Genomic DNA, 26,000 nt, shown 5'->3' on the forward strand with positions numbered 1-26,000 from the left:
GTAAACCATGGAGCTCTGGAGTCTTACTGCCTTACTTGCTGTGTGATCTTGGACAAGTCACTTAACCCTCTGTGTATCAGGTTTTGCATCTGTAAAGGAAAGTAACAGTAATTGTTTTTTTAAGAGTGTTTTGAAAATTAGATGAGATAATCCATTTTTAAGTTATAAGCACAGTAGCTATAACATACTGTTCAGTGAATGTTAGCTCTTTTTGAAATTATCATTGTCATCTAATCAGGAGAAACATTTTTACTTGATTATGATTAAATTCGTTTATTATTTTACCTACATGCTTAATCAGGCAGCTGTTTCAGTGTATTTACCTTATGTATATTACTTATTCTACTCATTTATTAAAAAATACAAAATGTAGTAAATGTGTATAGTATTAGATACACAAAAAATTTGAATGTCTTGACTACCTATTCTTGATTTGCTACATTATTGATTTTTGTTTTAGTAATTGATAATTAAATACATAGCTAGCAAATTCAATACTTTTCTATTTGGGGCAAAACAATACAATGTAACATCTCATGAGTTTTAATTCACTCAAAAATGCAAAAGTGGTATAGAAATTGTTGGAGCGTTTTAATACATTTAAAGATATAATTTTAAAATAGAAAAATAAGCTATACATTTTTAATGTATTTAATACAATCTAAAATGCTTTAATACTTTAAAACATTTTAGATTATATTATTTAAAAGTATATTCTTAGAGAGAAATTTAGCAGTATGTAACAACAGACTGGTTCCAAATAGGAAAAGGAGTACGTCAAGGCTGTATATTGTCACCCTGCTTATTTAACTTATATGCAGAGTATATCATGAGAAACGCTGGGCTGGAGGAAGTACAAGCTGGAATCAAGATTGCCGGGAGAAATATCAATAACCTCAGATATGCAGATGACACCACCCTTATGGCAGAAAGTGAAAAGGAACTAAAAAGCCTCTTGATGAAAGTGAAAGAGGAGAGTGAAAAAGTTGGCTTAAAGCTCAACATTCAGAAAATGAAGATCATGGCATCTGGTCCCATCACTTCATGGGAAATAGACGGGGAAACAGTGTCAGACTTTATTTTTTTGAGCTCCAAAATCACTGCAGATGGTGACTGCAGCCGTGAAATTAAAAGACGCTTACTCCTTGGAGGAAAAGTTATGACCAACCTAGACAGCATATTCAAAAGCAGAGACATTACTTTTCCAACAAAGGTGTGTCTAGTCAAGGCTATGGTTTTTCCAGTGGTCATGTATGGATGTGAGAGTTGGACTGTGAAGAAGGCTGAGCACCGAAGAATTGATGCTTTTGAACTGTGGTGTTGGAGAAGACTCTTGAGAGTCCCTGGGACTGCAAGGAAATCCAACCAGTCCATTCTAAAGGAGACCAGCCCTGGGTGTTCTTTGGAAGGACTGATGCTAAAGCTGAAACTCCAGTACTTTGGCCACCTCATGCAAAGAGTTGCCTCATTGGAAAAGACTCTGATGCTGGGAGGGGTTGGGGGCAGGAGAAGGGGACGACAGAGGATGAGATGGCTGGATGGCATCACCAGTTCGATGGATGTGAGTTTGAGTGAACTCCGGGAGATGGTGATAGACAGGGAGGCCTGGCGTGCTGCGATTCATAGGGTCGCAGAGAGTTGGACACGACTGAGCGACTGAACTGAACTGAATCAGTTTTCAAAAAGTTTAACTTTTGACACACTTACGAAAATCTTCTCTCAAAATAATTATGTACAGTCATTTCTCATTATTTGCAGTAGTTATATTCTAGAAAGTCACCTTGAACACTTGTTTAATGAATACTGAGCCACTGCTCCTAGAGGAAATAAATACAAGGTTAGGTTCCTGTAAGCCCCTGGTTATAACGTTTTGTCAACTGATCAGTTTATAATCCATTTTATGTTTGCTTCTGTTTAAATACACACCTTATTAATTGTATATTATTGATTTAGTAACCTTGAACTTACAAATAGCTCTATAACTTGGTTCTAAATGAAGCTTATCCAGCACATTTTCTCCAGAGGCACACCACACCCTGCTTGTGCTTAGAAACAGTAGACAGCACTTGAGCAGTAGTGCCTGGGATCCTGTTTTAAACAGTGATGGGACTTCCCTGGTGTTCCAGTGGTTGAGACTCCAGGCTTCCAGTGCAGGGGGGCAGGTTCAGTCCCTGGCTAGGGAACTACGATACCCCATGCTGAACAGTATGGCCTTAAAAATAGAAAGTGACATCACCAACAAAAAAACACAAAAATGCAGAAAACAAAAACAAAAAAGAAAAGTGGCACTAGATAAGCTGTGGAAAGGATACTTGTTTACAGTATGAGCGCCGTGTTTGCCCTGAGTTGGGGAGGTATGGATCTGGCAACTCATTTTTCACAGCTCTGCTCATATCTGCAAAAATCTACCAAAGCACCAAAAGTTATCGTTGGTTTGGGAGTTGGCAATAAATCTTAACAAGCAGATTATTTTGCAGATGTGGAATCCATGATAATGAGGATTTATTAATGATGACATTTTTATAGTAAATGTTTTATTGCCAGTATGGCAATAAGAGATAATAAATAAACCTTTGTATTCTGTTTTGCATCATTAGCTAGCTATTGAGATCAGAAGTTCAGGAAGTTAGAAATAGAGTTAATTCTTTTTATATATGCTGATATCACAGTTTTTATTCATATAAAATTTAAAATCGAAGTGTAACTTAAAATTTGACTAATTACTAATATACTCTTACTGGAGATAATTCATTTGAATAAAATAATGCTCTCTAAATGTTAATAGCTTTCACATGATGGAAGCTTAGCATTTTTGATTGCTAAGACTCTCATTTTCTAGGACCTTCTCCACCATTTCATGGTTAAGAGGGAACTGCTATTTCAGGTGGTGATCCCACCTCTTGGCTATAGAGACCAACCCAGAGGCAGGTAGCTGACCCATAGGGGCTAGAGTCCTTTAAAAATTTGAAATTGATACTGAGAACCCTCTGGCTCTAAAATGAAGATTGTAGCAGTGGAACTGCTGACATCCATGTTCCAGCATGTGAAGAGCCCAAAAGCCATCGTGCCACAGGAGAAAAGGATGAGACAGATCAGGCGAAAGAGAGAAACTAGGACAAATACCGGAAGGGGGTGGAACAGAGAGGGGATAAATAGGCAGGGAGGAGAGAGGGAGGTGAGGAAAGAAGAGGGATATTGGGAGGAAGTGAGCAGAGAGAGGAGGACCCAAGAGGAAGAGAGAAAAGGAACAAAGTAACTATTGATGACTTGGGCTCCTGGTTCTAGCTTTTTTTCTTATGACCTTGGGTTGGATTTCCTGAGACACTGCTGTAACCTTTATTTAAAACCCCCATTTTGCTTAATCTGTCTCTAGTTAGTTCTGTCCTTGTAGCCAGAATAGTCTTAACTAAAGAGAGCGTTTGCTTTTGGTAGGGTCCTGGTAGCTGCTCTACATACAGTATCAGCTAATTTCTCACAGCCTTGCAAGATAGGTATCATTCCTCTAGAAAAATGAGTGATCCGGGCTTTAGGAGAGATGAAATAATTTGATCAAGGATCCCAGTAGCTACAAAGAAATAGAACCAGAATTGAAATGTATGTCTAATCCCAAAGTCAATTCTTACTCACTCACTAAAGATATTTATTGGCCATCATTTGTGGGCTAGACACTAGGCCAAGCTACAGCAGAGACTCGCAGGCAGTGGCAATTTAGTACATGCTTTGGGGAAGGAATGAAATGTATTATAAGAGCACATGAGAGGTCAGGGAAGATGCCTCGAACCTTTAAGAGCCAAAGGCTGAGTAGTCACTGAGCTGACCGTAAGGAGAGAAGTAAGTTGTAGCAAGCATTTATGAAAAGAAAATGGTGCATTTGAGGATCTTTAAAAAAAATTCATATGCAGAGAGCAAGGACATGGTTGGAAAGAGATGAGCCAGGAGAGGTAAATAAAGCAAATCCTTCAAGGGCTTCTATTTCACATTAAGGAAGTTAGACTTTATGTTGGAAAGAGTACTGGACAGGGACATTGAAGGCTCCTAATAGATTTTCTCTTCGGAAAACACAGACATCCTTCACATTACACCCAGGAAAGGCTGGAGAAACTCTTTAACACTGGAGGCAGTGAAGGTCAGCGAAGGAAGCTTTTGCAATAATCCAGATAGTAAATGATTAATAGCCAAGGGAAGTAGTAATTAGTTGAGGGGAAGGTGGAAGAATGTTGGCGATTACAGGTTATATGGTCAGTTAGTAGTGACTGACTGGATATGTGGGGCCTGGGAGGGGTTTGAGTTAAGAATGACTCTCGGATGTCTTACTGAGGCAGCGGGGTAGTAGAACAGTGTACTTACCATTCACTGACCTGGTGACAGAGAGAAGGAAGAGTGGCTTTTGGTGGGAAAGACGGCAGGTTCCATTTTGAACGTGATGAATTTGAGATCCCTGGAAGACAGCTGTCCCAGTTAACAAAGCCTCTTGCAGAGAGTGGATATTTTGACTAGTGGATATAAAGACTATAAAACTAGTCTTTCATCTTCACCCTTTGTGTTTCTGGAGGGGAATGCCTGTAGGTATCTAGTGAATTTTGATACTTTAGAGAATCTGAAAGACTTTTCCATTAATATAAAAAATAATAATAATGTCATGTTCACTCCCAGCAAATCACTAGAAAGTCATTGCTTGTCTTTGCCATTCTACTGTGTGATTACCACTATTCTGTAGACTTCTATTTTTAGAAGGAAAAACAGACCTATTTAAAGGCACAATTGGCACTTAACATATCCTTTTACCTAGTAGATATCTAGAGATTTGTATTAGCTTTTGTTTGCTTCAAAATCAATGCCAAGAAAGAGAAAAATAAACATTTGTTAAGTACATATTATATGACAAAACCGTAGTTAAAAAATTATTGCTGACAGGACAGAATTTTCTTCGTGGAAGTTAAAATTTTTTTAAATATCTCTTTAACATATTTGACAATTCAGATTTTGAAACAAGTATTTTAAAGCAAAGTAAACTGTTTGCTTCATGGAGTAATATAACATCTTGTTTGAGAAGGGATGTTAGGTAGCAAAATAAGCTAAAAAAGACAGGGTTTTAAAAGAAGGTTATAATTATTCCATACATCTAATATTATTTCAGAATAAGCAGTTGTTTTAAATAGTGGTTTTAAACCTGCATAATATGCACATGCTACAGTTAAATTCTTGGATACCAATAGAATGTATTTTTTAAAACCTCTCTTACTACTAGAAATGCTAGCCTGAGTTTGAGAGGCAAGGACACAGCTTCTGCTTATTGCTGATAAAAGACTATGATTTTACAGGGTACAAGACATGCACCAAAGGGTGTCAAAGATCAGAAAGGTTCCAGGTCTCTTAAGGGTGGAAACAGGTTAAACTGACTCACTTCTCGCCTTGCTTCCCTGAACTCTTCCCACGTTCCTCCCCTTGTGACTTATTTTCATTTTTGAAACACACCTGACTATTCCTTGCTGTTACTTCGGTTGCCAAAAGCTCCCTCTCTCCAGATCTGTGTTCATTTCATCTTTACAGTTGTGTATTTTATTTACCAATTAAACTTTGCAGTTTTAAATCTATTGACTAAAACAGGCATTGAAACTCAAAATATTGTCACAGGAGAAACATAGTGGGAAAAAATTATTACAGGAATTTGGAGAAAGCAAAAGAGTTCTAGGTCAGTTTTATAAACTGATGTTTCTAAAAATGCGTGTATCTAATTTCTTGAGTCTTAAAAAGATAAACAAAAGGTATATACATTAGAAATAGTTGCATGATATATTTTTAAGGTTTAAAACTACAATGCAAAAAGAATTCATACAATGTCTGAGGGGCATTTAAATTCCATAAGGACTTGAAAGTAGTATCTAATTGTTGACTGTAGTTTCTCGGGCAAAAACCTTGACAAAGAACAGTAGGTAAGGCATGAAAACCTGAGAAGATTAAAAAAAAATTTTTTTTAAGAGTTGACTGAATTTGTGGAGAGAAGGATGCTTCTAAATACAAGTAATAAATATCTTGGGGTTTCCCATTAATTTGTAATTTGTTACTGTATTTCCTAACAGTACATTTTAAGTGTTCTTTACATCATGTCCTTATGGTTGATCCTATGCCAGACTTCATTAAAGAAACCATAGGGAGTAACCCAGAATTTAGAATGAGTTGGCTTTTTCTTTAAGATCACTTGTTTGCGTATTTAAAGTACAAAAAAAGAAAAACAATAAAAGATGGTAGAAGATTGCTGTCAGTGAGACTGCAAGCTCAGTTTTCCATTGCTCACACTTTCTATTCTCCTTTGACTTTTGGAAAATTAAGTTCTTTGTTTGCTTTTACTAGACAGAGTACACGCCCTTCAGCAGGGTGATGTTTCCTCTTCTCCGTCTGTTTTCTGTTCTTTTGTGTCCTGCTTATCTTCTGTACTTATGCTGAAGGGAGGGGATTTAAAAATGAAACTTAGAGAAAAGATCACTGAATGTGTTTTTAATCTGTAGAGCACAGGGACAAATGAGAGCTTTTTACCCCCTTGCTGGATATAGCATATAATATCACAGTTGGTTAACTTGCAAGAGTTAGTTTATAGAAATGATATACGTTTAAAAATTTTTTTTAGTTCAAAAATATAAGTCATCGAGAATGTTTAGTCACTATCACTAGTAATAAAACAACATTGCCATGGTGGAGAGGGGTGGGCTGCAGTTTTCAGAGTTAGTGGATTTGTGTTGTGGGTGGAGCAGTGAAGCTGACTGCCAATAATGTTATCATGTTTGTAGCATTTTCTGACAGGCAGATATTTAATAACTTGTCAAAGAAAAGAAAATTTTATGCTCAAGCACCCCCAGAGGCTGTATGGGTGTGGGGGAAAGAGGACAGCCTTGCATTTAGACCCAGTTCCCTAGCTGTGCTCATTTCTAGTTTCATCTCCTTGGGCCAGTGACTTCCCCCACCCAGACTTCAGGTTCTTCAAATAAAAGATGTGGAGATTACACCTACTTTTCCCTCTCCGTAACATTAGGGTTATTATGGGATCAAATTGAATAATAAAAGATATTCTTGAAACATGAAACACTGTCAAAGTGTAAAATATCATCAAAACAAAATACCCTAACAAAGTACAAAGTGAAGTGCTGCTTGCTAATGACTGAGCTGGATGTAAACAGACCATCTCAAATTTGCTCCAGCTCTGCAAAACATGCTGTTACAAAGCATATTCTGATACCCTATAGGTAACTCTGATATATAAGTGCCTGATACAAATTTGAAAAACTTCTGACTTACGGAATTGATAAGGAAATGGAAAAACCTACAAGTATTTCTAGAATGCTTGCTATGCTTGGCCCTTTGGAGATAAACAAATGTTAGGCAAGTTGTTGAAAAGAATATGTCAGAATCAAGTTACGATTCGGTGATTTATTCTTTCAACAAAAGTTAAATGAATACTCATGCATCTAAAGCAGTTTGTGTTAAGGAGAAGGAAGTAGAAGATCCTTGTAGTGTAGGCTCTCTTCCATGTTGCTGTCTCTTCTGGCCTCATCTTTCCCCTTCGTACTTCTCCTGGTTATACTTTTCAGCACCAAACTAGGATTTCAAAAGCCCATTTTGTTCTCCCCTATCTCTGAGCTTTGGCACATCCTGTTACCCCACCTAAAGGACAGTCTCTGCTCTCTGATTCGAATAGTAAAGTCTGATTGGCTTTTTTGTGTCCCCCAATCCCAGATCTAAATTTGAAAGATAAGCAGGTGGTTGGGAAAGTAAATTGGGGAAGTTAAGGAGTTGGTTCTTATTCTCATTGAAAGACTTGTCCTCGACAAGGTTCTAGACAGAGGTTTCCTTTATAAAAATTATTCACGTTAGCACCTCCTTGGGTTGGATATGGGACTCTTTGTGGCCCCATGGACTGTAGTCCACCAGGCTCCTCTGTCCATGGGGTTTCCCAGGTGAGAATACTGCAGTAGGTAGCCATTCACATCTCCAGGGGATCTTCCCAACCCAGGGGTTGAACCCCAGTCTCCTGTATTGCAGCTATTAATGGGCTTCCTTGATGGCTCAAACAGTAGTCTGCTTGCAATGCAGAAGACTCAGGTTCAATCCCTGGGTGAAGAAGATCCCCTAGAGAAGGGAACAGGAACACATTCCAGTATTCTTGCCTTAGAAATCCCATGGACAGAAGAGCCTGGTGGGCTACAGTCCATGGGGTCACAAAGAGTCAGACAGGACTGACTGACTAACACTTTCACTCTTTTCTAGGTTCTGGGAATACTACAGAGAATGCCTTATAGATCAATAAGAAAAAGGGACAGTCCTGTACAGAAGTGAATAAGTGTTTTGAATAGACATTTCACAAAAGAGAAGTGGCCAATAAACATATGAAAAGGTGCTCACTTCATTAATAATTATGAACATGAAATTTTAAAACACAGTGAGAGACCACTCGCTACATACTCACCAGAACAGATACATCTTAAAAGATCGAAAATACCAAGTTTTGGTGAAAACAGGAAGCGCTGACAACTCTCCTATTCTGCTGATGGGATTATAAATTGCTACAGCACTCTGGAAACACTGTGACCCAGCAGTCTACTCTCAGGTATATTTCCAGTAGGATGGTTGGTGGTAGTTTAAGTCATGTTTCTTGATCTGGGTGATAAGTACATAGGTGTTTGGTTTGTGCTCATTCATTGAGCTGTACATTGGTTATATTTACTTTTCTGCATATATGTTATACCTCAGTAAAATTAAAAAAAAAAAAAAAAGCTCAATCTTATATTCTGGAGGGGAGAGCCAACGTTATCCTTAGTCATTACCATCATAGCAAACATTAGTGGTTATTATATGCCAGCACTCTTGTAGGCACATTACATATATTAACTCATTTAATCCTCACAGTAACCCTTGAGTCTTGCTTTTATTATTCACATTTTACAGATGAGGAAACTGAGGCATAGAAATGTTGAGTATCTTGCCAAAACTCCCACAGCTGCTGAGCAGTGGACTCGGACTTTGAACTCAAACATTCTGTTTCTAAAGTCTGTGTTCCTAAGCGCTGTGCTGTACATCCAGTAAACAAGTAACCGAACAGTCTGTGCTCTCAGCCCTTATGTTTTGTATAGTGTCAGTGCTATCAAAAAATAAAGCAGGTTAAAAGGGGAGTAGGCAGTGCTCTGGGGAGTGTTGCATTGCGGCTTTATGTAGGGTGGTCAGAGAAGGTGATTGCGGTACAGAGACCTGACGAGGCTGAGGGGCGAGCCAGGCAGTTATGCAGCTGAAGAGCTTTCCAGGCAGAGAGAAGAAGGTGCAGTGGTTCAAGATGGGGGTTGCCTGGCCCATCTGAAGGACAGCAAGGCCTTGGGGCAAGTAAGGGCAGAGTGTGGGAGATGAGGTAGGAGAAGTGTTGGGAGCTCCATGGTGGGAACTCGAAAGCCATCATGAGAACTTTAGCTTTTATTCTGAGTCAATGCAAGGTCTTGGATGGATTGTGGCATAGAGTGATGTGAAATGATTTGTAATCGAAAAGGCTAGCTTGGGCTTCCTTGGTAGTCCAGTGAGTGAGAGTCTGCCTGCCAATTCAGGGAACCCAGGTTTGATCCGTGGTCCAGGAAGATTCCACATGCCTCAGGGTAACTAAGCCCGTGTTCCACGACTACTGAGCCCATTAGTCACAACTTGCGAAAACCCATGTGCAGCAGCAAAGACCTAGTGCAGCCAAAAGTAAGTTAATAAAATACTTAGAAAGAAAGAAGGAAAAGGCTAGGTCTGATACTTTGAGAAAAGCCTGTGAGGGGGTGCAACGGCAGGAACAGGGCAACCATCTTGGCAGTTGCAGGAATTCCACGTTGTTATAGATAATTCACCTTTATTGCTGGTGGGGATGCACAATGGTACAGTCACTATGGAAACCGGTTTAGTAGCTTCTTATCGTCATGCTTAACTTTATATGATCAGGCAGGTCCATTCCTAGGAATTGATGGAGACGAGGAGGGGTGAGGTGGGGGAGAAGGACACCTATCTACCCTCCCAAAGACTTGTGCGGGACTGTTCACAGCCACTTTATTTATAACAGCCCCAAACTGGAACAGCCCAAATAGCCATCAGCAAGTGAATGGATAAACAGTTATGGTATATGGTGGGATTCTACTTAGTAAAAAGTAATGAACTACCTGTATAGGCAACAATATGGAAGTATCTCAGCTACACAGCGCCCAGTAAAGCGTTGGTGGTACAGTGGTGAGCATAGCTGCCTCCACAGAGGCTAGTTAACATGCCAGACACAAAGACGACTATATATAGAATTATTCTATTTATATGGAACTCTAGAGAAGATAATCTATAGTTAGAGAAAACAAATCAGTGGTTGCCTAGGGCTGGGGTTGGGGGTTAGGTTAATTGGGAAAAGGGTACAATAGTATCTTTTGGGGATGATTGGAATATTCTATATTGTAATTATAATATTGACCATACAGTTATAATAGACATTTGCCAAAACTCTACTGAACTATACACTTTAAATGGGTGCGTTTTATTGTATGTAAATTATACCTCAAAGTTGATTTTTAAAAAAATTTTTTAAGAAAGACTATCTGATAGGGTCTAAGTGAAGAAATTTCCATAATCTAAATTTTAAATTCATATTTATCCGAAAATCTTAAAGTAACATTCAAATTGAGGTAAAGCCTTCTTTTTCAGCAAATATTTGTGCACCTTATGCTCAAGCAAATATCAGGATGAAATTGTTTGCTTAAAAAAGTTTCTTTAATTGTATTTTATTTCTTTGGCTGCTGCACCAGGTCTTAGTTGCCGCTTGCTGGATCTTTAGTTGTGGCATTCAGACTCTTAGTTGCAACATGTGGGATTCAGTTCTCTGACCAGGGATCAAACCCAAGCCCCTTGCATTGGGAACCTGAGATCTTAGCCCCTGGCCACCAGAGAAGTCCCCCCAAAATATAAGTTTACCTTTATAGACTATAAATTTTACAGATTTATGTAAATACTTTGAGGATAGCTCAGACTTTATGTAAATACTTTGAGAAAAGATCAGTTTTTTTCAAAGCTGTTGTACCTGGATATGTTGAAAAGGTATTTAATGCATTAACCATTGTCATGTGATTTGAGTAGTTTATTATTTAATATCCTTTCAACTGCAGCTGAAAACCAAACAAGAAAACTGACTTTTACAATAGCTACTTTATCTTTCGTAATAAGATTTTTGGAGCATTTCTTTGGGTTATTTCATTGAGTTATAGGGTTACACAGTTCAATACCTGAGCAGCAGCGTCAAGGACCCACGTTCCTTTTCTCTTCCTACCCTCCCTTTCTCAGTATGTTTGTGTCCTCCTCTCACACGGGTGTGTTGTAATCTCAGATTTAGCAGGAACAGTAATGACATCTAGGGAATGGAAATGGAATATTTCCGTCTTGTATTCCTTTTTACAAGTGAGAAAAACTTCCTGGAAGCCCATGTTCGAGGCTTACATGGTTAATTGGCAAAGGGATACGACTATATGAGTGGCTTAAATCAGTCATTATTTTCTTCCTGAGGCTGGACAGATGAAGGACTTGTCAAGTGGGAGGAAAGTGAACAAAATCAGGGTTCTTTTATCAAAGCAGGAGAATGGCTGTTGAGAACTGAGTGTCTGTTGAAGTAGATTACACTGAGACTCTGAAGGAGAGGATCTGTGGACTAGACAAAGGAATCATAGAAAACATTTTGATAAAAAGTGTACGTTCTCTCATTTGAGTCAGTTCTAATGAAGTGGATGAACCTAGAGCCTCTTACACAGAGTGAAATCAGAAAGAGAAAAACAAATGTCGTATATTAATGCATATCTGTGGAATCTAGAAAGATGGTACTGATGAAGCTATTCACAGAGCAGCAGTGGAGATGCAGACATAGAGAACAGACTGTGGACACGGGTTGGGGGGAGGCAGGAGAGGGTGAGATGGATGGAGAGAGTAGCATGGTAGCATATACATAACATGCAGATAGGTAGCCAGTGGAAATTTGCTGTGTGACTCCAGGAACTCAGACTGGGGCTCTGTAATAATCTAGAGCTGGGTGGGAGTTAGGAGGGAAATTCAAGAGGGAGGGGACATATGTATACCTATAGTTAATTCATGTTGATGTATAACAGAAATCAATATTGTAAAGCAATCATCAATTAAAAATTTTTAAAAGTGTACATTCCCAACTTACGAAGATGTTGCATTCCAGAATTTACCATATTTTCATGGGCTAGTTATTAAATTTATTATTTACTGCAATCTGTTCTCTTCATGATGCTAAGAAATGCTCTTGTGAAAGTCATCAGTGAGCTCCTGATTATTAATCAGCTGGCCTTTTAAAATCAGTTTAAATGCTACTTGATTTCATGTTGGTCTTTATCATTATTAGCCATTTTCTTCTTGAAAGTCTTATCTCGCTGTTCCCACTTTACTATTCTACTTGTTAAAAATGTGTTAAATACTTCAAACTAACAAAAAGAATTATATGTCGCCCACACTTAGCTCATTACCATATTTCTTTTAAGGAAAAAAGAAAAGTGCTACAAAGACAGTTGAAACTCGGCTGCTGCTGCTAAGTCACTTCAGTCATGTCCAACTCTGTGCGACCCCAGAGATGGCAGCCCACCAGGCTCCCCCATCCCTGGGATTCTTCAGGCAAGAGCACTGGAGTGGGTTGCCATTTCCCTCTGCCCCATCTTGAAATCAATGATAATCCTTTCCGGTTGTGTTTTGAAACTTATGAAAGCACTCCTGACTCTTAATTGCTGCTTCCTAATTTCCTTGCCCGCCTATCCCTTATCTGTAGGTGTCCTGCAGCACTGTATTAATTTTTCACACCCCTCCAAATCTGTACCTTGGGTGAGTTTTATTATCTCCAAAAGGTGTGATAACACTGTGAAAATATTTTCATTTACTTTTTCTCTGGTTTCTGCCTCATTGTGAGTTTTAGATTTTATTATCAGTCCCCCACTCGATTTTGCAACATCATTCCCGGCAGGCCCCCAAAACTAACTTCTGAAACTGAACATGCTGGTCCAGAAAAACCTGTTTCTCTTTTCTCTACCTCCGTTATGGTGTTGCTTTCCGTTCAGTTCAAACTAGAAACTTTGGAGTCATCCAGCCCTTTAGTACACAGTTAGTCACTACTTCTAAAGTGTCCGATAATTGTAGGGAGTGCATGCTGCTGCTGCTAAGTCGCTTCAATCGTGTCCAACTCTGTGCGACTCCATACGGCAGCCCATTAGGCTTCCCCGTCCCTGGGGTTCTCCAGGCAGGAACACTGGAGTGGGTTGCCATTTCCTTCTCCAATGCGTGAAAGTGAAGTCGCTCAGTCGTTTCCGACTCTTCATGGCCCCATGGACTGCAGCCTACCAGGCTCCTCCACCCGTGGGATTTTTCCAGGCAAGAGTACTGGAGTGGGGTGCCATTAAATGACTCCTTTTTCTTCACATCTACCCATAACCAGCCAAACCATCTAAACTTGATTATTGTATTTAGTGTTGACCTCTCATCTCCCCCTCACCTTTGGCCCCACAGTATTCCTGCTTTTGTACTTCCTCACGTGGATCTTTGCAGTAGTTTTATGAATTAACTAACTGCCATCATTATTTCTTTCCAGTCTATAACTCGTACTTCCACCATAGTTATTCTCAAACACATATTTTCTGCTCTTCAGCTTTTTAAGGATCTCAACTTTCCAGTGCTCCCTGGATAAATCTAAAAGTTACTTCTTAGCAAATAACCCTCTGTGTATGTAAATTCTCCTCTAACTAGCTGCCTGTCCCACCATTCTCAAAAACACCCCCTTATATTTCTGCCACAGTTTTCTGTTCCCTGATACACCTTGCTTTTCTAAACGTTGGAACCATTCTTCACTCTTCATTCCTTCTAGAATATTCTTTCCTAAATCTCCAGCCCTTCAAAACCTAGCTCAGTGCCACCATCTGCAGAATTTTCTTTCCCAAGCTCTCAAAGCAGAGCTGATGACTTCAATGGTATTCCCAACATGTTCGTATATACCTCTGCTCTGGCATTTTTTGTTTTCACTCTGGCAGTTTTCACATTGTGCATACATACATGCGTGCTAATTCGCTTCAGTCATGTCCAACTCTTTGCAACCCTATAGACTATAGCCTGCCAGGCTCCTCTGTCCATGGGCTTCTCCAGGCAAGAATACTGGAGTGGATTGCTATGCCTTCCTCCAGGGTTTTCACATTGTACAATACTATGATTTTTCTTACACTTACTTGCAACCTTTTTAAAGAAAAAGAACCATTTCTTGCCATCTTTGGCTCCCTTTAGAGTGTCTAATAAATATATGTTATTAATAACTAATATATCTGTAAGCTAGTAGCTTGCAACCTGAAAGAGGCTTTGACTTATAAGTATTTTAAATCATGTTTCTAAGAGAATCCATTAAAATCTTAAATACATTTTACACCTGAAGATTACTTAAAAATAGAAGTCACATTCCACATTTATAGTTATGTTTCCAAAAGAGGTAGGCAGCAGTGATGGCTCCTGTGTATTTGGGACTAGTTGGACCAAAGATTCTGGATTAAGAAAAAGAAACTGGAGGACAGGTTAAGAAAAGTCATGGAAAACTGGAAGGCTGAGGGGGAAAAAGATAGAACTTACGGAGGAAGAGTTAGGTTAGAAGTGATGTCTTATGGGAAGAAAAGACCTTAACGGGAATCCTGAGTGAAGAAAAAGGTGAAAATGAGGAACTAAGAAAGCTGGAAATGGAAATGAGGGTGGGTGAGGGGTACAGTAACTTTGGTTATGAAATGATATATTTCAATTGGTTTATAAAGTAAGTTAGCACCCATTCTGGCTTTCATAATTTTTTTTCCATCATACAGCTGCTGTTTTTTCAAAGTCTGTGTCATTATTAAAATATTTTCTTAATATTTAGACTTCAGATATTGGTAATATTGAAAATCCTCTGTACAGATTTTAAAATATTTTTTGCAACTTAATGTATTTTGTGGGTATATATTGATGATTAAAATTCATGCCTCAGCCTTGAGTATTGAGTCAAAATTTGCCAATCTGATAAGCAAAAAGGATACCTTTAGAGATTTGCATTTATTTGAAGACTGGGGTGATTGGACATGTCTTCATATGCTAATTGGCCTTTCATGTTTCATTTGTGAATTGCCTCCTGATAGGCATTCAGATTTTTCTAAGGGTCTATGTATATTTTCTCATGTGTAAGAGTTGTCTATATTGTGTGAATGTGTGAAAGTCGCTCAGTCATGTCCGATTCTTTGCAACCCCTGGACTGACTATATATGGAGTCCGTGGAATTCTCCAGGCCAGAATACTGGAGTGGTTAGCCGTTGCCTTCTCCAGGAGATTTTCCCAACCCAGGGATCGAACCCAGATCTCCCACATTGCAGGCGGATTCTTTACCAGCTGAGCCACATGGGAAGCCCTTGTCTATATTAAGAACCTCAACTAATTTTTATAAGGTACATTCCTGTGTTGAGAGAGCAAGTAAGAGCATGAGCAAGTACAGGGACATTTTCCCTACTTCTCATGTCTTTAGTTTCACTTAAAAGTTTCTATGCCCATACCGGCCCCCCACCCCCAAGTTAATCATATATCTCTTCGTCTTTTCCTTCAGGGTTTCTAGAAACTTTCACATACTTTAAAGGCTTTTCTTTTCCAACTACCACGTTATGAACCAACCTACCTTATAGTCCTTCTAACACTTTCAGAAGCAACTGCCTTTCATACATTTAGCTTGTCATTCTCTCATAGGGTTTTCAGTAGATACTTAAGCTTCCAGTCCCAGTCATGTTCCTATACTGTGCTTTACTGTCACGTCCTCTGAATATACCGGTTTTAAGATAGTGATCTAAAGACATTCCAACTCTGAGACTGTTTCTCTTTTATGCACAAGATAAGTGAGGAAATGATAGGAGGTAAAGTGGGAAAGATAGACTGGAATCAGATTTGGCAAGCTTTGAGGGTGTGTCCATCACTAGGGAGAAGATATAGCACTGCGTTGTCCAGTGGAGTAGCCACTAGCCACATACAGCTGTTGAGCACTTGAGATGTGCTTGGTCCAAATTGAGGTGTACTGTGAGTTTAAAATACACATCAGATTTCTACGATTTAGTACAAAAGAAGAGTATAAAAATCTCATTAACATTTTTCATACTGATGACATATTGAAATATATATTACTAAAATTAATTTGACCTGTTTTTATTTTTTAAATGTGTTTACTGGAAAATCTAAAATTATAGATACGAAAAAATAAAGTTATAGATACAGCTCAGATTCTGTTTCTGTTATACAGCGCTGGTATAGATAGAAGGAAAACTGCCAGAATTTGCTAGTACCTGCTGTGTACCAGAGATAGTCTAGAAGTTGTGATAAATAAACTTACTTCTCATGGAAAACCTTATGAAGTAGGTGATATTGTTCTCCTTTTTCAAGGAACTGAGGTTGCAGTGAAGTTAAGCAACAGACCTGAAATGACTCCACTAGAAAGTAGGAAGCCAGGATTCGACCTTCGGCTTCTGTCTTCAGAGCCCACGGTTTTCCCAGTACGCTGTGGCCTGTTGTCGTTGAGCCATTAATAGTGATTGAGCTGGAGAATGACATGATTAGAATGATATGTTAGCAGAACTATAATAAAAATAAGTGAGGAGAGACTATTTTTAGCTGCCTAGGATTTTTTGGTTTATTTGTTATTGTTACTTTTTTGCAGGAGAGAAATGCCTGGTTTAAAGGCAACTGTTAAAGTATACCTCTTTTGAAGTATCCTTTATGTTAACTGCCTCTCACACTTTGCCTTATCACCTTTGTAGGCTTGATAATGGGCTGCATTAAAAGTAAAGAGAACAAAAGTCCATCCATTAAATATAGACCAGAAAACACGCCAGAGCCGGTCAGCACAGGAGTCAGCCATTATGGAGGAGAACACGCTGTGGTGGCACCAACATCCTCCACGAAGAGCACATCTGCCAATTTCAGCAGCCTCTCCATGACGCCGTTCGGAGGGTCCTCAGCGGTGACACCTTTTGGAGGAGCATCTTCCTCGTTTTCAGTGGTGCCAAGTTCATATCCTGCTGGTTTAACAGGTGAGCTTTAGATGGACAGTCTGTTTGAGAATGTGACCCTGGGCAAGAGATACATCAAGTTGGTCTTCTGTAAGAGAAATAAGTTACCAGGGGCTAGGGATGGGGTGTTTAAGTTTATGTGAAAATTAAAAATCTCCAACATACAAAGTAAACTCTACATGGATATTATTCTCAGAAATTTGGCAGTAATCTGATGGTGATTATGTACTGGTTTATACCATTAATTGGGCTTCCCTGGTGGCTCAGATGGTAATAAATCTACCTGCAATGTGGGAGACCCAGGTTCAAACCTTTGGTCAGGAAGATCCCTTGGAGAAGGGAATGGCAACCCACTCCAGTGTTCTTGCCTGGAGAATTCCATGGACAGAGGAGCCTGGCAGGCTACAGTCCATGAGATCGCAGATTCGGACATGACTGAGTGACTGGCGCACACACTGTTACCATTAATTACTTCACTAATTCATTTTTCAAATAATTACTGGGTGCTGACTGTGTCGGAGAAGGCAATGGCACCCCACTCCAGTACTCTTGCCTGGAAAATCCCATGGACAGAGGAGCCTGGTAGGCTGCAGTCCATGGGGTCGCAAAAAGTCAGATACAACTGAGCGACTTCACTTTCACTTTTCACTGTCATGCATTGGAGAAGGAAATGGCAACCCACTCCAGTGTTCTTGCCTGGAGAATCCCAGGGACGGGGGAGCCTGGGAGCTGCCGTCCATTGGGTCACACAGAGTCGGACACGACTGAAGCGACTTAGCAGCAGCAGCAGCAGCTGACTGTGTGGCAGGCATTGGGAATATAAAGATTAAAAATGTATCTCCTTCCCTCTAGAATGCTACCAACTTCTGAGGATTATCAAGTGCTGGCCATTATTAAAGTATTATAATAGTTATTTAATGTGTTAGGTAAAGGCAATTTCGTGATCATAGTACAGTTCTGTTAGGTACTGCTGATTAAAAAAAGAAAAATCCTGAGGCTCACAGGTTAAGTGATTTTTTTTTTTTTTTTTCAGTCACAGATGATAACCAGGAGGGCACATATTTAATGCCCTGTTCTAAAACTTTATTACACTGTAGTGTCTTTGCAGAGAACAGTCAGAAGTGATGGCCGACAGCCTTTCATGGAGCCAGAAATGCTCTAAAAAGAGGTAGTCAGAAACTTTATAAAGAGAAGTAGTTCTTCTGTGAAGGGTCCCCTGCCAGGTTGCTTTTCCTTTGAGTAACAAACAGAAGTGCAACTGACTTTTAAAGGTAGGGGAGGTTCTAGGATTCCTTGAACCAGTAGTTTTTTCATGTCATCAAGGACTCGAGTTTCTTTGGTCTCTCCCTCTTGCAGCCCTTGGAGTGTGCTCTTTATCCTTAGACTTGGGGAAACAGCTGCCAGCATCAAACTGAGCAACTTTTGGGGAGAAAAGAAGAATGTCTTCTACAGGCTTGGACTATAAACTTGTCTCTTACCTCTGCTCACCTCCAGGACAAAAATAGTGACCAGAGAATATCAGACATTCATCTATAGACTGTTCACTTGAGGAGTTGTGGACATCAGAGAGCCAGTTAGAGTCCCAACTTCAGCCCCTTGACTCTAAATACTTAACAATATAATAACATAGTAATAGATGGTCATGATGGTTATTTCTCCATCACCAGAATAAGTTTATTTTCAGTATTACATGTTCTGGAAAGATAGTAATCCAAAATGATTAAATGTTACCTAAAGCAGCATGTTTATGTGAAATAGTCCATTCATGGATATTCATTTACTAATGAGTATCTGTGTGTTGAGTACAGTATGGAGAGTTGTAAGCAAGAGAAGCAAGGTTTCTGTCCTAATGGAGTTTACATTTTAAGGGGGGTTGGGTAATAATTATAAAAACAACTAAACAGGATGATTTAACAGTTCATAAATACTATGAAGGAGCTAACCAGAATGATTGGTGAAGGCTCTTTAAATGATCAAGGAAAAACCATCTTGAGATGAAATTATTTGAGCTGAGGTCTGGTTGATGAAAATGACCTAAATGTGTGCAGAACTAGGAAAAAAGCTTTCTGGGGAGAGAGAGCAGCAAATGCAGTTCAGGAGGTACAGGTGGCCTTGGCAGTCATGAGAACTAGTACGGGCAGAGGGTGGAATTACATGACAAGGGATTGAAGAGCCAGGATTTCTCAGGACCTCATAGATCTGCCTGCAATGCAGGAAACTCGGGTTCGATCCCTGGGTCAGGAAGATCCCCTAGAGAAAAGAATGGCTATCCACTCCAGTATTCTTGCCTGGAGATTCCATGGACAGAGGAGCCGGATGGGCTACAGTCCATGGGAGCCCAAGGAGTTGGACATAACTGAGTGACTCAAACACATGCACAGACCATAGTATGAAGTTTGGGTTCTATTCAAAGTCAGAAGGAAGCTATTGAAGAGATCAGTACAGGATTTGCGCGATTGAATTCCCCATAACTCTGAATTCCCCACACTCCCTCTGGCTAGCTGTGTGGAGAATGGATATAGGGAAAGCAGATAGAGAGTGAGTTGGGCTACTACACTCCCAGTGAGAAATAACAGGAATAACATCCTTGGATTAGGATGGAAGCACTGAAATGGACAAGGAAGTGGATAAGGTACTTAAGGGGTAGAACTGGCAATGCTGTTAATGGGATTGGCTTTGAGTACCTGATTGGCTGGTAGTGTTTGCTAAAATAGTGAAGACTTCAGCAATACAGGTTGGAGGAGAAAAATCAACACCTTTATTTTGTACCTAATAAGTTGTAAATGCTTGATAGACATTGAGATGCCAAATGGGTAGTTAATGCATGGCTGGGCCTCAGGAGCAAAGCCAGATAAATGAGATTCTGTTCTTCCCCTTGCAGATAATAATTTGATTATTTAAATTGCTAATCTCTTAAGCATCCACATACAGTGATTTATATGACATGATTATTTTTTTAATTTATAATCCTTACCAGGCATACCATTTACTTTCTAAGAAAAACATGCTGTTTTTTATCTCTGTTAAATATAATAAATAATATTAATTAAAAACCTAGCTATTACTGTTAATCATTAGTCTTTTTAAATTAATTTTTATTGGAGTATAGTTGATTTACAAGGTTGTGTTAGTTTCTGCTGTACAGCAGAGTGAATCAGTTATATATACTCTTTTTATTTCTATTCCCACATAGTAGAGTTCCTTGTGCTACACAGTAAGTATTAAGGATGGAAATGTTCACCTGTTGTTTTTAAGAATTTGAGATGATCCATGCCAGTAGTTTATAATACTTGTTAATGGTTTTTCTGCCAAAAAAAATTGATTTGAACTTGGGCTTCCCTGGTGGCTCAGCAGTAAATATCTGCCTGCAATGCAGGAACCTCAAGTTCAATCCCTGGGTAGGGAAGATCCCCTTGAGAAGGAAACGGCAACCCACTCCAGTATTCTTCCCTGGGAAACCCCTGGACAAAGGAGCCTGGCGGGCAGCTACAGTCTATGGGGTTGCTAGAGTCAACTTAGTGACTAAATCATTGATCACCACATCACTTCTCAAACTAGAGATGTTGCAAATATGAATCATGATTAAAAAGGTTTCTCTGGCTCTATAGAATTTTAGAATCTGTACAGTATAGTAGTCTCATGGAAGACCTTAAGACATCATCTTATTAACTTGAAAACTTCAGTGGCCCAAATCTCTAACTTCTAAAAATTGATTCTGGACATTAGGCAGAGAACTATGCTTAAGCTTTCTTTATCATCATTGGCAATGTTTTTACTAATAAATTTCTGTGTTGTTAATTTGTCTGTATAATTTACCTTGGTCTTTCTTTCACCCAATAGGTGGTGTTACTGTATTTGTGGCCTTATATGATTATGAAGCTAGAACTACAGAAGACCTTTCATTTAAGAAAGGTGAAAGATTTCAAATAATTAACAACACGTAAGTGTTACAAGTTTTTTACAAGGGAGAAATACCAGTGGCAGCCTACTTTACACTGAAACCACTGACCTAGTTGATGATTCAGAGACAAGAGTGGTGGGGCATGGGTCTCTGCCCACTGGGTTGGATGATACATTGGTTCTTTTAGACACGTGGCAGAAGACTACTGCTCAAGCCAAAAGTTACAACTTCTACAAATTGTATTGCTGTGGTTCTGCCATAAACAGTTTTAAGAATGAGGATTGAGAGAATATATGAAAGTAAGTACATTACTTCAAAAAAAAAAAAAAAGCCTTTATAAAGAGATTTCTATGATCCCTTTTCTCTAAGTACCAGGTGGTGTAAAGATTTTATCTCTTTCTCAAAAAACAAGAAAAAGGCTGAGGAGCCCCTGCAGTCCCAAACTGTCTCTTGCCTTTTGTGACTCTCAGACTTTTGGTCATTTAGTGATCCACCTTAGAAAATTCAATGCTTGTTATGAAAAACAGATCCCATAATTTCATTAGCAGGCACAGCAGCCACTTTGTAACTACTCAAAATAGATATTTATGGTCTCTCTGCATCCAGGCATGTTTCCTTCCATCCTTATTCCCACTTGCTACCAGTTATTGTTCGAGAACATGAAATACAATCCTGTCTTTCTTCTTTAAAGTCCTTCAGTAACTGCTCACTGCTGTGAAGATGAAACAGCAATAAGAGCGGGCATCGTTCATCAAGCCTCTCCCCCTTCCCCACTCCACTGCCCTCCCAGACTCAGTTACTTGTGGCTCTGGATACACCAGGGTTCTCCCCTTCTCTGTGCCTTTACGCATGTGATTTCTTCTTTCTGAAATGTGACTTCTTGTCTCCATTTTTCTTCCTTTATCTAGCCAACTCTATCTGTCGTTCAAAGTGTATTTTCCTGTGTCCTTTCTCAAGGCTACCTTCCTTGATTTTCTTTCTACCTTCCCTGCCTGGCCCAGTCCCCACCTCCTGCTGGATTGGGTGTCTCTCTTAAATGTTCACGTAGCAGCCTGTGCCAAGCTCAGTTACAGCTGCCACCACAGTTTTGAATTGTAGTTTATCACTTGCCTATCATTCTTTTGGCTCTTCCCTGGTGGCTCATACGGTAAAAGCCTCTGCCTACAATGCAGGAGACCCGGGTTCGATCCCTGGGTCGGGAAGATCCCCTGGAGAAGGCAATGGCACCCCACTCCAGTACTCTTGCCTGGAAAATCCCATGGACCGAGAAGCCTGATAGGCTATAGTCCATGGGGTTGCAAAGAGTCAGGCACGACTGAGTGACTTGACTTCACTGTCATTCTTGTACACCAGTGGTTCTCAGCCAGAGGCCGCATCAGCCAGGGCCCGTCTGGTAATGTCTGGAAGCATTTTTGGTTGTTACAGCCAGGGAGCTGCAACTGTCATCTGGGGACAGAGGCCAGGGCTGTTAGTCAACATCAGACAGTGCGCAGGCCAGTCTCACACAGCAAAGAGTTAGCCAGCCCAGAGGTCAGTCATGCTCAGGTTGACAGATCCTGCCCTCCACAGAGTTACCTGAAGTTAAGGACTTTTCCCCTGTTTCTGGTACACCCTATTGTAAGGTCTGTCACTTAAAAAGGTAGTGAAAGTCTGAATGAATCATTGAACGGTTATCAGGGTCAGAGTTTTCAGTTTGTGTGTCTGAATGTACTTAATATATCCCAGGAAGCTACAAGGCAAGTGCTTGAGTTTGTAAACATTTGAAAATCCAAAGGATTTTCCATTTCATTTTTTGGAGAGCAAATTCACCTCAGGCATTTATAAAATTGCAGTGTAGACAGTGTTCTCAGTACCTTTCCTCTGGTGAAGCCAAACATGCATTTAATCTTTAGCAGCAGAATCCATGTGTCTTCCTCATTGTAGATTGATAATATACACTCCTTTCCTTTAATTCGGGGAAAGTTCAAGGCTTACATGTTAAAAATTACATGTACATCTCATGTTCTGAATTAATTTTAGTCTTATTTGGATATTCATGGATAACATTCTTATAAATATGTACTGTTCCAGGAGTTAAATTTTTTATTATCGCTCATTGCTAAATATTTTGGCTATAAGAGTTCTAGGGCATCTGAACTTTCCCCCCCAATATGACTAAAAAGGAACATTACTTTTTTGTACTGTTAAAAAGAAGATCATTTAGCAATTAAAAAAAAAAACCTCATAAATGCTGAAAAAATTAGGCTTAGTAAACGAAGCCACTCAAATAGACCACATATTGTGTGGTTCCATTTACATGAAATGCCCCCACAGTGGACATGTCCATAGAAACAGAAAGCACATTAGTGGTTGGAAATGATGGGGAAGGGTCGGGATGGGGTGTGGCTCTTAATGGGTACACAGTTTCTTTTGGTGGGCATTGAAAATGTTCTGAAATTGATAGTGTTGATGGTTGCAAAACTCAAAAAATCTTAGGGGAATCTTATGGTATACAAATTATATCTCAGTAAAGCTTTTAAAGGAGAAAACATGTACTCGAAACTGAGTAATCTGAAAGATTTACTTGCCAAATTGTTTTATTCAGTATAGTTTATTGTCTTAGGTTGAAAGAGTTATGTAAAAAAAGAGATCTTGTAAGTAAAATTAAGGTGGGTTTTGGTTTTTTAAGGGGGTTTGTTTTTCAGGGTTTTTGTTTTGTTTTTTGATTCAGAGCAAAAATACGCTTTTGTGATTTTGCTTAGCCTTATTTTCTTAATTCATGTAACCTATTTTTTAAATACTATTCTTTGAGTTTAATTCTTGATCAAACGAATGCATAAATTAAAACTGGAAGTACCTCTCTTGTCCATTTCAGATATAAGACGGCACTGCGGCAGACTGTGTCCTGGGCTGCGGTCCGCCTTGTGGTCACTGTTGTTCTGTGTGTTGCAGGGAAGGAGACTGGTGGGAGGCGAGATCAATCGCTACAGGAAAGAACGGCTACATCCCAAGCAATTACGTAGCCCCGGCGGATTCCATTCAGGCTGAAGAGTACGGCTCCACTTCATATTTTATTAATTATTTTGATTTTTTAAAATGTCTAATGCACATTTTGCTTAGCCACAATTTTACACACACACAATTACATGCCAGTCTTAATACAGCTAATGTTTTGTATTAATAGATGTTACTTGAGAATTAATAATTAATGCCATAGTGTTTGCTTACAGTAGGATCATAAATGAAGCTGCATTTATAATACTGCATTATGCCTAGTCCCTATTCTTTTTTTTTTTCCCACTTTAGAAACATCGCATTAGCCCTTTTGATATTCCACAGACTCTTTCACTTCAGAAACTTGCCCTCAGTTGGTGTTACTGTGTCATAGTGTTCACTCCTGGACTTAGGCGCTTCCTGCACGGCGGTGTGGGGGAGTCTTCGTCTTTAGGAGGTGCACACTGGGGTGTTCAGGGGCAGTGCTTCAGCATGTTTGTGACTGTCATTCAGTTAGAAGAAAACACACACACACACACACACACACGTCACAGGGAAAGAGGATATGACAAAGCAGTGTTAACAGGAATCCTGGGTGGAGGGTAAATGGGAGTTCTACATACCATTCTTACAACTTTTAAAACGTTAAAGTTCACCTTCAGTGACATTACAAGCATATTTGGAAATATGGTGGATTTGGTTCTAGACAACCACAATAAAGTAAATATTACAGTAAAGTGAGTTGGTTTCCCAGTGCATATAAAAGTTATAGTTACACTATACTGTAGTCTGTTAAGTGTGCAATAGCTTGTGTCTAAAGGAAACAGTACATACCTTCTTTAAAAATACTTATTGCTGAAATATGCTCACCGTCATCTAAGCTTTCAGCAAACCATAATCGCTTTGCTCATGGAGGGTCCTGCCTCCGTGTTGATGGCTCTGACGGTCTGGGTGATAGTTGCGGAAGGTTGGGGTGGCTGTGGCAGTTTCTTAAAAGAACAGTGAAATTTGCTGCATTGATCGACTGTTCTTTCACTCAGAGAAAGGAACACTTCGAGATCATTGTAAGCCTGATTTCAGTATTGCGTGTCTCAGAGAGTCGGGGGCATGCAGAGAGGAGATGGAGAGTTGATAGAGCAGTCAGATCACACACAACATTTGTCAATTAAATTTGCTGTCTTAAGTGGAAAAAAATGTTTGGAATATTGCAAGACAGCAAAACGTGACACAGTGACACAAAGTTAGCAGATGCTTTTGGAAAAATGACTTTGATGGAGCTGCTCAAAGCAGGGTTGCCACAAACTTTCAGTTTTTAAAAAGACAGCATCTGCAAAGTGCAGTAGAGCAAAACGCAGTTGAGACAAGCCTGTACCTTTATGTCAAAGCAGGTTTGCCTGGGATCCATAAATACTTTGTATCACAGCAGTTAACACAGCCCCCTGCACATAGTAGGTGCTCGATCGATGTTTGTTTGCTTATATTTGTGATGTATAATGTGTCCATAACTCTCTGTTATGCTTTGGCACTTGTCACTTTCGATTTTGTCCTTTTGACTTCTCCACTCTTCTGTGGCACAGACTTTATTTTCTTGGGCAGCAAAATCACTGCAGATGGTGATTGCAGCCATGAAATTAAAAGATGCTTTCCCCTTTTAAGAAAAGCTATGACCAACCTAGACAGCATATTAAAAAGCAGAGACATTACTTTGCCGACAAAGGTTCATTTAGTCAAAGCTATGGTGTTTTCAGTAGTCATGTATGGATGTGAGAGTAGGACCATAAAGAAGGCTGAGTGCCAAAGGATTGATGCTTTTGAACTGTCGTGTTGAAGAAGATTCCTGAGAGTCCCTTGGACAGCAAGGAGATCCAACCAGTCCATCCTAGAGGATATCAACCCTGAATATTCATTGGAAGGACTGATGTTGAAGCTCCAATACTTTGGCCACCTGATGTGAAGAGCCGACTCATTAGACAAGGCCCTGATACTGGGAAAGATTGAAGTCAGGAGGAGGAGACGACAGAGGATGAGGTGGTTGGATG

General features: G+C 39.6%; 1 protein-coding gene across 3 annotated transcripts in view; it reads left to right on the forward strand.

The window, feature by feature from the left end:
- The window catches only part of YES1 (YES proto-oncogene 1, Src family tyrosine kinase), a 65,113-nt gene that overhangs the window by 24,271 nt on the left and 14,842 nt on the right, over positions 1–26,000 (forward strand). For 2 of the 3 annotated variants that reach the window (XM_044934689.2, XM_025273442.3), the window contains exons 2-4: positions 16,836–17,108; positions 20,928–21,027; positions 23,920–24,018. In XM_044934689.2, the coding sequence (XP_044790624.1) occupies positions 16,844–17,108; positions 20,928–21,027; positions 23,920–24,018 (464 nt within the window). In that variant the 5' untranslated portion in view covers positions 16,836–16,843. Of the gene's footprint in view, positions 1–8,273; positions 8,600–16,835; positions 17,109–20,927; positions 21,028–23,919; positions 24,019–26,000 lie in introns of those variants that run through there. The other variant, XM_006079211.4, reaches the window with a different exon arrangement.

Source organism: Bubalus bubalis, chromosome 22, assembly GCF_019923935.1.
Source record: "Bubalus bubalis isolate 160015118507 breed Murrah chromosome 22, NDDB_SH_1, whole genome shotgun sequence".
In the NCBI taxonomy this organism is placed as follows: Eukaryota; Metazoa; Chordata; class Mammalia; order Artiodactyla; family Bovidae; genus Bubalus; species Bubalus bubalis.